This window comes from Rosa chinensis, chromosome 1, assembly GCF_002994745.2.
Source record: "Rosa chinensis cultivar Old Blush chromosome 1, RchiOBHm-V2, whole genome shotgun sequence".
Classification (NCBI taxonomy): Eukaryota; Viridiplantae; Streptophyta; class Magnoliopsida; order Rosales; family Rosaceae; genus Rosa; species Rosa chinensis.
Window position 1 is genome coordinate 56,301,674 of NC_037088.1, and position 13,555 is coordinate 56,315,228.

At 40.0% G+C, this 13,555-nt stretch overlaps 1 protein-coding gene and 1 pseudogene across 1 annotated transcript; one reads left to right on the forward strand and one right to left on the reverse strand.

Moving 5' to 3' along the window:
- Window positions 1–6,675: 6,675 nt before the first annotated feature.
- LOC112170303 lies at window positions 6,676–7,724 on the reverse strand (annotated as a pseudogene).
- A 2,817-nt stretch (window positions 7,725–10,541) lies between these two features.
- LOC112184608 (glutathione S-transferase DHAR2) lies at window positions 10,542–12,845 on the forward strand. Its single transcript, XM_024322866.1, has 6 exons — window positions 10,542–10,702; window positions 10,806–10,896; window positions 11,011–11,154; window positions 11,441–11,558; window positions 11,661–11,801; window positions 12,546–12,845. The coding sequence occupies exons 1-6, from the start codon at window positions 10,645–10,647 to the stop codon at window positions 12,633–12,635; spliced, it is 642 nt and encodes a 213-aa protein (XP_024178634.1). The 5' UTR covers window positions 10,542–10,644; the 3' UTR covers window positions 12,636–12,845.
- Window positions 12,846–13,555: the final 710 nt, after the last annotated feature.

Genomic DNA, 13,555 nt, shown 5'->3' on the forward strand with positions numbered 1-13,555 from the left:
GCGAGATTACCATCTCTTTTTCTCATCACGCTTTCTAACGAAGACCCATTAGTCAACAGGTTTTATGTTAGGAGGTGTTGGCATCTCTAGCTCGAAAACCTTCCTCTTCGTTAGAGAATCCATCTTAACCTGGATCGCATCTTTCCATTTAGGCCAAAAACTCTCTACGTTGGCATTCATTCATCAACGGAGCGTGGTTCGATATCATCGGACTTAAAAACTCATGCGCAACAAAATATGCAACTACATCATCAATTCTGATGGAGTTTCTATCCCACATCTCATGTACACTAGTGTAAGTTTCATAGAGCTCTATATTCTCAGGAATAGGGTTTGACGTTGAAGCGTCCCCCAACGATAACCATAACCCCAGAAGATACTCATGAGACGGATTTTGAGTCTTGATGATTAAAGGATTGGAATGTGCCAAAGTATCATTCGAACCCACGGGCCTCCCACGCATCCTAGCTGGGGCCATGGCCTGTAACGCCAGAGTGCCACTCTCTTTGTCATTGGCGCCATGCCTACCTCCTTGTAGGGTGGCGCTTACGTCCTCTCGTAGGGACGTCCTGCCTTGCAGGCGTGTTTGCAGCATAATTGTGTGATCTCGTCACTTTAATAGGGATCAAGATGAGACATAGTGGGGACAGACTACGACAATTCCTGTCGTTCCTGTTGAACATCCTTGTTCTTATCTCCCCCTAACGACGGGAAGACTATCTCATCAAAGTGACATCCGCAAATCTAGCGGTAAGGAGATCGCCTAGCAAGGGCATTTAAGTGGCGGACGATTGTTGGAAGCGCAAATCCAACTTAGTTGCCCATTTGTCTGTAAGGACCCATCATAGAGCACTGTGGCGGCGCAATTGGCACATAAATGGCTCACTCAAATGTGCGTAAGTACAAAATACATGTACCCAGTCACTAGCTGTAACGCATAGGGACATTGAGTGGCGGTAGGTCGTAGACGAATTAGCATGGCTTCATGCGATATCGCATCACCCCAAGCGGATGTAAGAAGATTGGTGCGCATTACCAATGTTCGGACTACCATCGTAGTCGTTTCCGTGAGACTAATTGGGTGTGTACATGGGAATGTGATGTCCAACATCAAACCCATTGCAATATCCATCGAAAGTCTTTCGATGTAAACTCTCTAGCATAGTCAAATCCAATTGACTGAATAGGATGATTCGGGGAGTGAGCCCGTTGTCACATGATATGTGCTAGGAGTGTAGCATAAGTAGCATTTATAGGTGGACAATGGCACAACACGTGACCGGCGTGTTTGCGTGTCAACCAACATCATGAAATATTTAAGCGTCCGTAAGTTGGTTGAATCAATCCACAAAATCCCTACGGATTCTTTGTAAGAACAGAATGAGTATTGTCATATCCTTTGCATAGGACGGTCTCAGTCCTAATTTCCCTAAGGAATGGGCTTTGTAAAACGAGCGAGAGGCCTTAGAAGCAACCAATGAGGATTTTGGTTAGGCCTAAGCGTCTGTAGCGCTATTAGAAGCAAAATGTGTGACTACATCTCCCATCATGGCGTGGGAGCCATGGAAATAAGCATGTATGGCGTCATGGCCACAAGGAGGAATAACCATGGCGTTATGCCCATGGTTGGCGCCTTTTATGGCGGCATCTTGCTTCATTTTGCTCAAAAGAAATGATGTCCATGTGAAGTCTTTTGTAGACGGATCATCATATCATGACTAGGATGATCTATCCTGTCATGACAAAGCCACTATGTGTCTAAATCCAAGAGATCTTCTCTCATAAGTTTATTGGATTGAAGAGCTCGAATAGTGACATAAAGTCCACTAGAGGGACACATAAACGTCTCTAAGATGCGTCTTTGTTCGCAATCATTAGAGGTAATGCAAAGGAACTCATTTCCGTTCTCTACATGCATTTTCGCATGGAATTCATTGGCTATTCATAGGGTACTATTTGCCCTAAGAGCGTAGAGAGTTTCTGTGACAACTGTAATCAAGGTGCCATTTGGCAAGTGGAACTTGGGCTATTCCATGTCCTTAAATTAATACTGATGGTCTAGCCATCGTAGTCACAAAGTCATATGCTCATAATCAAAATTGAGTCATAATGAAAAGAACTCGAAATTTTATTCATAAGCCAACGAAATACATCATTGTTTCTATGATCAAAGAAAATCTAATCCAATAAAAAGGAATATGGCAATCGCCAACATCTCTTGAAAATAAAAAGACTTAATCAAAATCGCCAGTTTCTGGGTCTTGATCCTTGTAGTCTTCCACCCTTAGATCTAGATCACCATCTTGATCATCTTGTGCCATGTAGTTTGCTTCCCTTGCTTCACGATACGTCTTGTATGCGTTTGCAACATTCTGGGGTGCGGTACATGTTTTGGCCCAATGTTCAGTTGATCCACATCGAAAACAAACATCATTATGGTCAGGCTCCCTTGATCAAGGCGCCATTGGGGCGCGATTTGAACGACCTATCCTTTTGGTGGCGTTAGCACCATGGTCGGAGGCTCCGCCTCTCTCTCTCTTCACACGTTGACCTCCACGGTTCCGTGCACGCCTCTCTTGGCGATTTCCTTCCTCTTTAGGGCGAACATATGGACCAGAACGTCCAGAATTGTCCCTATCCTTAGGGTTTCACTCCTTGCGTCCTCCATTAGGGGCGCGACTATAGTTAGACTCCGGAATAGGCTTAGTTCCCACGGGTCTAGCATTATAGTTCTTCACAAGGATATTATCGTGCTTTTCAGCTACGTTCATGGCGCCAATGAGCTCATGAAACCTTGTGATACGTCCTGCATTTACATCAATCCGATAATTCTTTGAAATCATCAGTGCAGAGACGGGGAAGGTAGAGAGAGTCTTCTCAATCAACATCGTATCAGTTATGGCTTGGCCACAATACTCCATCAGAGACTTGATACGAAGAGCTTCCGAGTTATAATCAAGCACAGACTTGAAATCACAAAAGCGGAGGCTATGCCATCGCACTTCTAAATCAGGAAGCAGGGAGTCACGAACGTTGCCAAATCGCTGCTCTAGTTCTACCCATAGCTTTCTTGGGTCTTCCTCATTGAGGTATTCATTTTGGAGCGCGTCATTCATGTGCCTTGTCATGAGAATTATGGCCTTAGCTTGTTTTGCTTCAAAAGCAGTAGCTTTCTCGATTGACAGCATGTTCTGACCAGGCTCTTGGATGGTTTCCAGAATTCCATCAGCCTTAAAATGTTGGCGCACATCTCGGACCCACCTATGGTATCCTGCACCAGTTGTCTCGAGTGGGACAAAGCTCAACTTGTTCAGGTAACTCATCCTGAAAAACAACACAAGATTAGGGTTAGTTTCGGAGCGAAAAAGGCTACCACGAAAAACTATTAAATTTCTGAGCGTAGTCGCTTCCAAGAAATTAGGAATTTTCTGAGCGTAGTCGCTTCCAAGAAAATTCGATTCCAAGAGGGGTTTTGGATTAGATCGAAATAACGATGTATGTGGTCGATCGTTTTCTTCTCAACAAACTCTAAGTTTGGAGGACTCTACAAGCTCCAAGCTTGGAGTGAGCGCGAACCCCCACAGTTCGGCTTTTGGTCTCCCCTATGTAGAGAAAGGGGGGTAGAAGAAGGGATTTTGGAAGTCCCCGAGAAAAGAAGAAGAAATTGAAAAAAAAACTTCAAAAACGGGAACTTTTAGAAAAATTACCTTAAAAGATGGTCGGAAAAACCGTCGCCGGAAAGTTACTGTAGCGACGAAAGTACTGTAGCTGGAAGGAAAAGTCGTCGGAAAATGGCAGGAAAAATCGCCGGAAGTTGGCCGGAAAAGTGGCCGGAAGTCGGCAGGAAAAGTCGCCGGCGGTGGTTGACCGGAGGGTTGACCGGCGTTGACTGTGGTTGACCGGCCTGCTGACGTGGCACAGGTGGCTGACGTGGCTGCTGACTGGATGCATGCGTGGCTTGCTGACGTGGCAGGTTTCTTGGCGGCTTGGCAGCTTGCGGCTTGGCGGCTATGCGGCTTGGCTTGCACGTGGGCTTCGCTGGGCCTGCTGGCGGGCTTGGGTTGTGAGGTTTTGGGCCGGACGCAGGGCTGGGCTTATCTGCTGCCTTCCCCATTTTTTTTTTTTTTTTTCTTTCTGCTGGTTCGGTAGTAGTCTTTTCCGGTGGCCGGTTCGGACGGTTCTAGGCCGGTTCCGGTGGATATTTTTCGGCTCCGGTGATCTGGGGTCTGGTTGCAGGTTCCGGTGAAGTTTGGTAGCAGTAGGCAGGGAGGAAAGCTTCGAACTGGGCAGGGAGGATAAAGATATTTCCGGTGGCCGGTTCGGATATTTTCAGGCCGGTTCTGGGGGCGGGGCCGCCTGTTCTGGACTCCTGGAGTTGAGATCTTCAAGGTGGGCGGCGGTGGTTTCTGGGATTTGAAGGCTACGAATTTAGGATTTCAGGGTTAGGGCTCGTGCTGATAACGTGTTGTAGAGAAACTGAATTTGAGAGGAATTTGCTGTGTGTTCTCATTGATAATAGGGGGCTCTTTATATAGAGGATTACAATGCATAGAATCTCAATCATACAAGGAAAGTAATTCTACATTGATTAGGATTCTAGATCCTTCTAATTAAATCATATTACCACTAGGTCAAGTAACCTAGAGTTTGGGCTAAACACAAATTAGGTTTTCCTTCAACAAATCTAAAATTTTGGGAAAAGAAGGTAGACGAGAACGCTATAGCTAGTAGGAAAGATTATAAAGAATAATTGCTAGCATGAATAAAGCTCGATACTTGAAGCTCCATATCTGTCAAATCCCTCAAGCTAGGTGTTCCCAAAGACCAAAGTCCATGGGACTAGTGTGCTATTGCTAGATTGCAACTTATAGTCCCTGGTCAGCTTCACCAAAGTATGTGAACTGTATTATGTAAGAGGAAATTAGGTCAACTATCTGATATTTAGTATGTACTGATCTGTACTATAGCACAGATTATTTATGGTTCTGTTATGTTCATCACACACTTATTTTACATCTAATTCAATTAACATTAGAATTTATTTGAATAAAATTTACTACATTAATAAAAAAGTTACCGTATATATTTTACATTATTCATACATACCCAAAATCAAGTTATATTATTGACAATAAATTTGTTCACAGACTTGTACGTAATACAGTTTGTAGGTGTGGTAATTAATTACTTCTCATAGAACGAAATTCACAGAAAATGGCTCACATTACCAAAACATGTATGCGTATCATATACATGTATGTAATGTAAAATTTTCCTAGAGAAGATAAAGGAAAATAGAATTTTTTGTCGTAAATGTGAAGTAAACTACTTTGAAATAGGTATACAGTAAACATGGTATATATTCCAAGGGATTCTATACCGTAATAGTCGATCATTCAACATTTCAACATGGTTTTGGAATTGATCCCCACCTGAACGTCATCATCAAGTGGTCAAGATATAAGAGCAACTGAAAAAAGAATTCTCAATTCTCAACAATAGGTCAAGCACGGCCTAGGATCTGAGTTATCAAATCTCACCGATCTCACCCATTCTCATTGAAAGTTTCGTTCAGGGTTCCACTATACTAAGATACCTGGACTTGCCAGTAGATTCTGACTCGAAGAAATTCATGGAACAGTTGCTGTTAGCTAGGAAAATGAATGGCAATAAATTAATCAGCAGAAATATGATAATGAACAATATAATATATAGGATTCCAAATTTCCAATGCTTAGAAGCATCATGATCATGATCGTGATTGAGATATAAAGTTGGTTCCTTGATGAGTGTGATTTTTCAGGCTTTAGAAAAAGCAAGGAAATCATGCAGATCGATTTGCCATGCCTCTATAATTTTGCTGGGGAGCCACCTGGGATATACTAATGGCCTAATGGAGTAATGGGAACGACGAGAAATGCAAATTCTATTATTCTTGACAAAGGACATGATCCAATACCTGGATGAGGACCATATTATCATGTTGCTCTCCACCTTGTAATTCCCTACTTTGTCCGGTAAAACATGACTGTGATTAGGACTTGCACTAATGCCATGCCATAATGTCTGTTATCACGATAATGAACGCAAAACACGTCGAATATAACCTCTCCACTTCAAGTAGTTCATAGTGACATAGTCTGTTGGACAAGATTTTATGTTTTAATTTTTTGGGGCAATTTGTTGAATACATTGCTCTAAGTTTTTTGTGAGCTTGTCAATTAATCATCATATTTTGTCTTTATACAACTTTTTTCGGAAATTAATTAATATTAAGTACAACGCTCTAGAAAGAGGGCAGTGTGCTTATATAATTGAAGATTGATTCATACAAGAGAAAAATGCACCATCAGTACCTCAACTCTTGTGCACCGGCGAAGTTGATACCTAAACTCTCAGTGCTACCAATGTGATACCTGAACCCACATTTTGCTATCAAAGAGGTACTTCCGTTAGATATCATTGACGGCTCCGTTAAAGAAGTCACATGCCAAGCACATGGGGCTAAAAAAAAAGGGCAAATGACCTGAATGACCCTTTGCTTCTCCCAACACCTGATTTCCCTCCAAAATTCATTTGCCATACAACTTTCCCTCCAAATTAACTTTAGTAACATAATATCACATCAGTCCATTTTCTTTGGAACCTGATCAAATGGGTTAAGTACCCTCTCCATCAAAATAAATATTGTTCCATGGTGCATAATGTGCACATCTCCTCGAACAAGTTGATCCCAAGTACACCTCTCCCATTAAACGCATACCCCGAAATCAAAGAGTTCCAGGAAACAACATCCTTACGGGCCATTTGTTCAAAAACACTAGACGCAACATCCAAATCTCCACGTTTACAGTAAATACGCACAAGCGAGTTCCCCACAGACACAACTTCTTGCAGAAGCCCTTTAGAATCTGCATAAGAGTGTATCCATTTCCCATCATCAACATCCCCTAACCGAACACACGTAGGCAAAACCGACACCACAATAGCCTCATCCGGTTCAAAACCCTGCTCCCATGTCTCATTAAAAAACCCCAAAGCTTCACTGTCCCTCCCACACTGCGCTAAGCACGAAATCATCGAGTTCCACAAAACAACATTCCTCTCACCCATCTTCCAAAACAAGCACAACCCAGTATCGACATTGCCACTCTTGCAAAACCCATGAATCATCAAATTCCAAACAATCACATCTCAAACCCACGAATCATCATATTCCAAACAATCACATCTCTTTTAGACATTTCATCGAACACCTTCTGTGCATCACCCACCCTCCACAAGTTACATACAACTCAATGATCCCAACCCGAACTGAACCAAACCACTTAAACCCCATTCTCAAAACCTCTCCATGCACACACTGGCCTACCCTATAATAAGATATGTCAGAGCAGGACTTCAGTAAAGGCGCAAAAGTGTACTCGTTGGGCCAAACGCCGCGGCGTTTCATATGGGAGAAAATGGAGACCGATTTTTCGAAGGGGTGGCAGAGCGAGAAGCCCTTGATCATGGCGTTGAAGAGGAGGATGTTGGGGTTGTGGGTGTGTTGAAAGATGAGATTGGCGTAGTTCATTTTGTTGAGGGAGTAGCAGACGGAGACGAAGTGCGGAAGTGGGAGAGAGTTGGTTGAGTTGGTCAAAGCCGTGGCGGAGGAGGTAGGTGTGGATTTGGCCGAGTTGGGTTCGGGTTTTGGGGTCGTGGAGGGTCGGTGGGATTCTCATTTCACTCGATTACAAAAGAATAGGAGATAAAAGAGTAGATTCGAAAACTTGCTTTGAGAGGTAAAGAGTTTGGTATCGAGCAAACCAAATCTTAAATCCAAAAAATCGATAAAAATGAGTCCAGAAACTAATGGATGCAGTGGATTCAGAGAGAGAAGGAGGAAGAAGAAGAAGAAGAAGAAGAAGAAGAAGAAGAAGAAGAAGAGTCCCAAGGATGCGTTGTTCATCTAGGTTCATTAAACCCAAAATTCATCTCCAGCTCAACCTTCACTTCTTCCTTCTTCAGTCCGGGGAGGTCCGCCTTGAAGATATGGGCATCCGAGGTCTCCTTCCAGTCGATTCGGGTATGGGCGAAGGCGGAGGTGTCGCTGGCAGTGGAGGAGGAATTGACGAGAGAGCCTATGCCCTGGCAGGGATCCCAGATTCGAGGGAAAATGGGTCGAGGACATTGCTGCAGCGGCCGATGCCAAAGAGACTAAGAGCCATTGCTGGATTTGCTGGTGTAAGGAGGTATTGGAAGACTTGGTTGCTTTGGGTGATTCTGAGATTGGAGGAAAAGTGGAGGTTTTGACCGATTAGGGATGAATTTTGGGCAAAAAGACGTGTTTGCCCTTTTTTTCTGGCCCACGTGCTTGGCATGTGACTTTTTTAACGGAGCTGTCAGCGAAATCTGACGGAAATACCTCCTCGATAGCAAAATATGAGTTCAAGTATCACATTGGTAGCACTGAGAGTCTGGGTATCAACTTGGCCGGTGCACGAGAGTTGAGGCACTGATGGTGCATTTTTCTCTTCATACAATGATGTGATCTGGTTCTGGTGCTAAGAGATAACTTTTTCAGCTTTTACGCTTGGCCTAGATTAATTTTCTGGATCAACCTGTTGTAAAAAAAAAGAAAGGAATTTCTGTAAAATTAAATTACAAAAAATATCATAATACCATCAGAAAATAATAATAATAATAATAATAATATTATTATTATTATAGAAATAAAAAGAAGAAAATAGAATAATATATAGAATTTTATATAGAATAAATTTATCGAGTTGAAGCGTGCTAGTGCAGAATATTTGTTCCTTACTGCATTTGATTGAATGACGAACTTTCTCCAAGGTACAATAACTCTTTGAGCTCTGTCATGCAGCAATAAAGCTTCTTAGAACCTTAATCACTCGTGCACTCAAAACGATAGATAAGTAAAGTAGGTATATGTATAATTTATAAGAATATTTTTGATAGAGGTATTTGCCTAGAGTAATTGCATTATGATGGATCACACTATCATGTATATCCTCATTATTTGATAATCTAAAGTACAGGTGCATGTTTCATGCCTTACCAGCTACCTTCCAACTCTAGCCTTCCTCTTTTGTATAGGTTGAAGGCAAGGTCATCAATTGCCTCATTACTTTCAAAGCGGTCAAATAATCATTACATATTAATATAAAAACTATTAAAATTATAAATAAGATAATAATCATAATATTAAAAATAACCCCCACAATAAATAAAGAAATTAAAAGTAAATTTTAATTTTAAATCACAAAATTTCAAACACGACTAACTTAGCCTAAACACTAGCAACAAAGAGAGAAAATGCCACCAGATAAAGAGAATAACAACTACACAAGAGATATAAGAAAAAGTATGCTATATTGCCATAATGCCATGATAACAAACAACTATGGTCTTGGCGAAGTGAAGAATTCATTCTATATACTACTTTTGCTCTCAATTTTTGTAAGGGGCTAAAATCTATTAGACTTAACGGTCAAAGTTACAAAACAGTTTAGGAATGATCTAGAAGGTGCAATGAATGTAGACATTCAAAAATCAATCTTAAAAAGATTCGAAATGGGAGAGTTTTTAGTGAGGACTTTTAAAATGAAAAATTAGTAAGAATTTTTAAATTAACTGTTGGATTTGTGTTTAAATTTTAATTAAAATATTATTTTCATAACACACATATCATCTAACAATTGATTTAAAAGTTATCATAAATTCTCATTTTAAAAGTTCTTACTACATACAGAGAGCCTCCAAAAATTTGAATTCACAAATATATAGACACGCACATCTAGATAACATAAACTCCGCTAGTCTAATCCATAATATGCAATGATTAATGAGTCATGTGAATACTTAACCTCCCAAAATAGGTCATTCCTGAAACTATTTTTTACTTTTTTTCCTACTCCTTTTATATAAATGAATGTAGCTAATCCAATACCCATATGTGAATGTAGCCAGTATATGGACCATGTTCAAGATCAATGGTCATTAGTATACTTTCAGAAAAATAAGCTAATTTAATTATTACGTGATTTGAAACTCCCATCTACCAATGTATGAATAGAATGTGAGCACATGGAAAGGAGATTTTGCTTTCGATGCTTCTCCAATCTCCATTAACGATCTGTGGTTGACTGCTAAGACACATAACCAACAAATGGACATATCAAATTCAATCCCCAAATTAAATGAGTAGTTTGATTTTAAAAAAGAGAAAGAAAAAGAGAACAATCTGGAAATTCTTATGTTATAATGCATTTCTTTTCACCCAAGAAAAAGAGAAAAATTCTTCCATTGTTCATTGCAAATCACAAAGGTATAAACTTTTTAGTTAATTTCTTGTATATTCATCGTAAAACTTAGAAATTATTTTTTTTTCATCAAATTTTTTTTAGAAATGATTGAAAAAATATATTTCTTTAATTTTGAAAAAAAAAAAAAAAAACTGCATGTATAACGTGTTTATTTAATCTATAATTTAGTGACCAATTATGTTTGTGATATAAAGTTTTGGGCCCAACACCAAGTCACTAATCCCATAAATAACCACAACCTCAACAGGTCTCTCACTCCATTCCCCCTAGATTCCAGTTTGATCTCCACTCTCAGTCTCTTTTGCTATCAAAAATGGCTCTTGAGGTTGCTGCCAAGGCTGCTGCTGGTGCCCCTGACATTCTTGGGGACTGTAAGCTCACATTCCCTCTCTCCCTTTCTTTTAATTTCCTTTCTGGGTATTGATCAAATTTCATTAATTTCACAAAGATTCCATCTTTGGGGTTCTTGGACAGGTCCTTTCACCCATAGGGTTCTTCTCACTTTGGAGGAGAAGAAAGTACCTTACAAGCTCCACCTCATAAACTTGGCTGACAAGCCCCAATGGTATTTATCAAAGTTTTGAACTTTTAGTTCATCACACACACAGATCCAAATGCATGATCATTCCTTTATACGTGCCTTTTGGATCATTTGAGGAATTGGGTTTTTGATTTATAGGTTTACAGAAGTGAATCCAGAGGGAAAGGTGCCTGTGGTGAAGTTCGATGACAAATGGGTCTCTGATTCTGATGTGCTTGCTGGGATTCTTGAGGAAAAGTACCCTGAACCTGTTCTCAAAACTCCTCCTGAATTTGCTTCAGTGTATGCATTTTCTCTCTTGCACACAAATTTTGGGAACTTTTTGCTATTGATATGGCTATTTAGTAGTATTTACATATTCTTCAATTGTTTGAAATTTAGCCCATTTGAATGATTTAAATGTGTTTTTGGCATGAAAATGTCTGATCAGTAGCCTTGTTGGTGCTTTATGATTTAAATGCTTTTGTTTTATAATGGATGTCAAGGAAAGAACTATTATTGGTATGTCCTGTTAGGTTGTAATAGTGTGCTTGACTTTATTTTGGGGGGTTTTATTATGAATTTGTAGGGGATCAAAGATTTTTGGGTCATTTGTGACATTCCTCAAGAGCAAGGATCCCAGCGACGGTTCAGAACAGGCTTTGCTTAATGAACTGAAGGCATTGGATGAGCATCTTAAGGCACATGTATGTGTGTTCAGATTAAGAAAAGCATATTGAAATCCGGGTCTTTCACTTTAGTATTTGTTTGGATTTAGGAATATGAGCTAATATGCTTAGGATAAACAGGGTCCATACATTGCTGGGGAGAAGGTCACTGCTGCTGATCTAAGCTTGGCACCAAAACTGTACCATCTCAAGGTGGCTCTTGGCCATTTCAAGAAGTGGACTGTCCCTGAAAGCTTGACCCATTACCACAAGTACACTGAGGTATGCTATTCAAATGAATGAAGTCCATACTTTTGGACAGCAATTAGTGTTGAGTATGTTTCGTTAAGTATGAGATGTTTTTGTTCCATTTATCTTTAATGTGATGCTGATGCTCTGAAAATCTTCTGTTCTGTTTGTGATCCTTTTTCTGCTGAGAATTTGATTCTCAGGAATTACTTGTGTCTAGTGATATAAAGTACTGGCTACATGGTATTCCCTTTGTAGGTCAGTTCTTATTGCTTTCTGGCATAATCTAGTGCAGTATGACGTGGTGCTTAGTCACATTAGATGATTAATTTTTTTGTGTGATAGCTATACTCTTGACTGGCCAGTAGTTAGTCACTGTGAGACTAGAGACCAATGCTAATCTCTACTTCCTTCATCGCACCACCTCCTCTGTGTGTTGTGTGAGAAAGTTTGTTGACTGGCCTATCTCATTTGATTGTGCACTTGTGCATTTGATCATAGTGTAAGACTTAGAGCTTACCAAACTATAACTTTCGCTGGCTCACAGATCCCCTATAATAATAATAACATGCATCATCTTTAAAACAAAAGAAATATGCATCACCTTAGATAGAAAGTTGACCTTCAACATAAGGATAAGCTCATAAGAGGACTTTGGTGACTCATTTGCAACTAAAATAGTGGAAATGGAAAAAATCTTGCTCTTGTCTGTGACTACATCTCTCCATGTTATTGGACCTCTGAGTTTCTAATTGTTTTCTAATATCAATTTTGCAGTTGTTGTTCTCAAGGGAATCTTTTGTAAAGACCATCGCTGAAGAGAAACATATTATTGCAGGATGGGAGCCGAAAGTCAACCCCAAATAGGTCTAGATTGTAAGGTCTGTTGAAGTTTAGTTATGCCATGTAATGTGTGAAATTTATGCTATGAATGTCAAACTGGGTAGCTAAACTAGACCTGCGTTCTTCCTATGTCTAATAAATGTATTAAATCTCTATGATCGGGTATGCTATTTGGTATTACTTGGTAATACTGTGCAAAGTCTCTGGATATGTATGCTTATATTTTCTCCATTATATTCATTCTTGATCTGGTACGAAAATTAACATGGGCCTGTTGACCTCCTTTACTGGGCTGGCTGCCGGATTGATCCCCAATGTGGCAAATTACACAGGCGGGTCAACCCAAGATGTGTTATTTTGTCGTTGTAGCTCTGAGGTGTGGGTTTTCGCTGCAGGGCCAATGTAATTTTAGCCCAAGTAATCTAGGCCCAAGCAGTTTGGTTGTCACTTTCTGTTTTTGCATCTATTCGTCTCCATCAACCTCATATGTTTTGTCAAGACTTTTGTCAAGAAGCTTTCAAAACTCACATCTCAATGAGTGCTGCATCCACATCCAGTGTTGCTATGGTGTTATTCAAGGGCATTTCTAAACCACAAGCTAAGGAATGATGCAAACCAGCTTAAATTGGAACCGTATACTAAATTAGTCGTTAAACAACATATTACTATACAGTCAATGACATCACATAAGATCCAAAGTTCCAAACACTCTTTGTCATGCCAGAAATAGATCATTTCCTTCAAGGCTGAGATGAGTAGCGGAAATGACATTGATTACCTTTGTTCTTCAAAGCCAAGTTGAGAACTTTCAGAAAACAATAGAGGAAAAAACAAGCAAACAAACAAAATCAATGACAAGGAAAAAAAAAAAAAAAGTGTATGATTAGGACGAGAGCATAACACAGTCCCCACATTATTTGCTTCATTTATTATAAACTCTGAAG

What these genes read in the sequence shown, in the direction of transcription:
- LOC112184608 (XM_024322866.1), top strand. Translation starts at nt 10,645, where the DNA reads ATGGCTCTTGAGGTTGCTGCCAAGGCTGCTGCTGGTGCCCCTGACATT. An exon ending in CCTCCTGAATTTGCTTCAGT is followed by an intron (nt 11,155 to 11,440) that starts GTATGCATTTTC and finishes ATGAATTTGTAG; the next exon opens with GGGATCAAAGATTTTTGGGT. An exon ending in ATGAGCATCTTAAGGCACAT is followed by an intron (nt 11,559 to 11,660) that starts GTATGTGTGTTC and finishes TAGGATAAACAG; the next exon opens with GGTCCATACATTGCTGGGGA.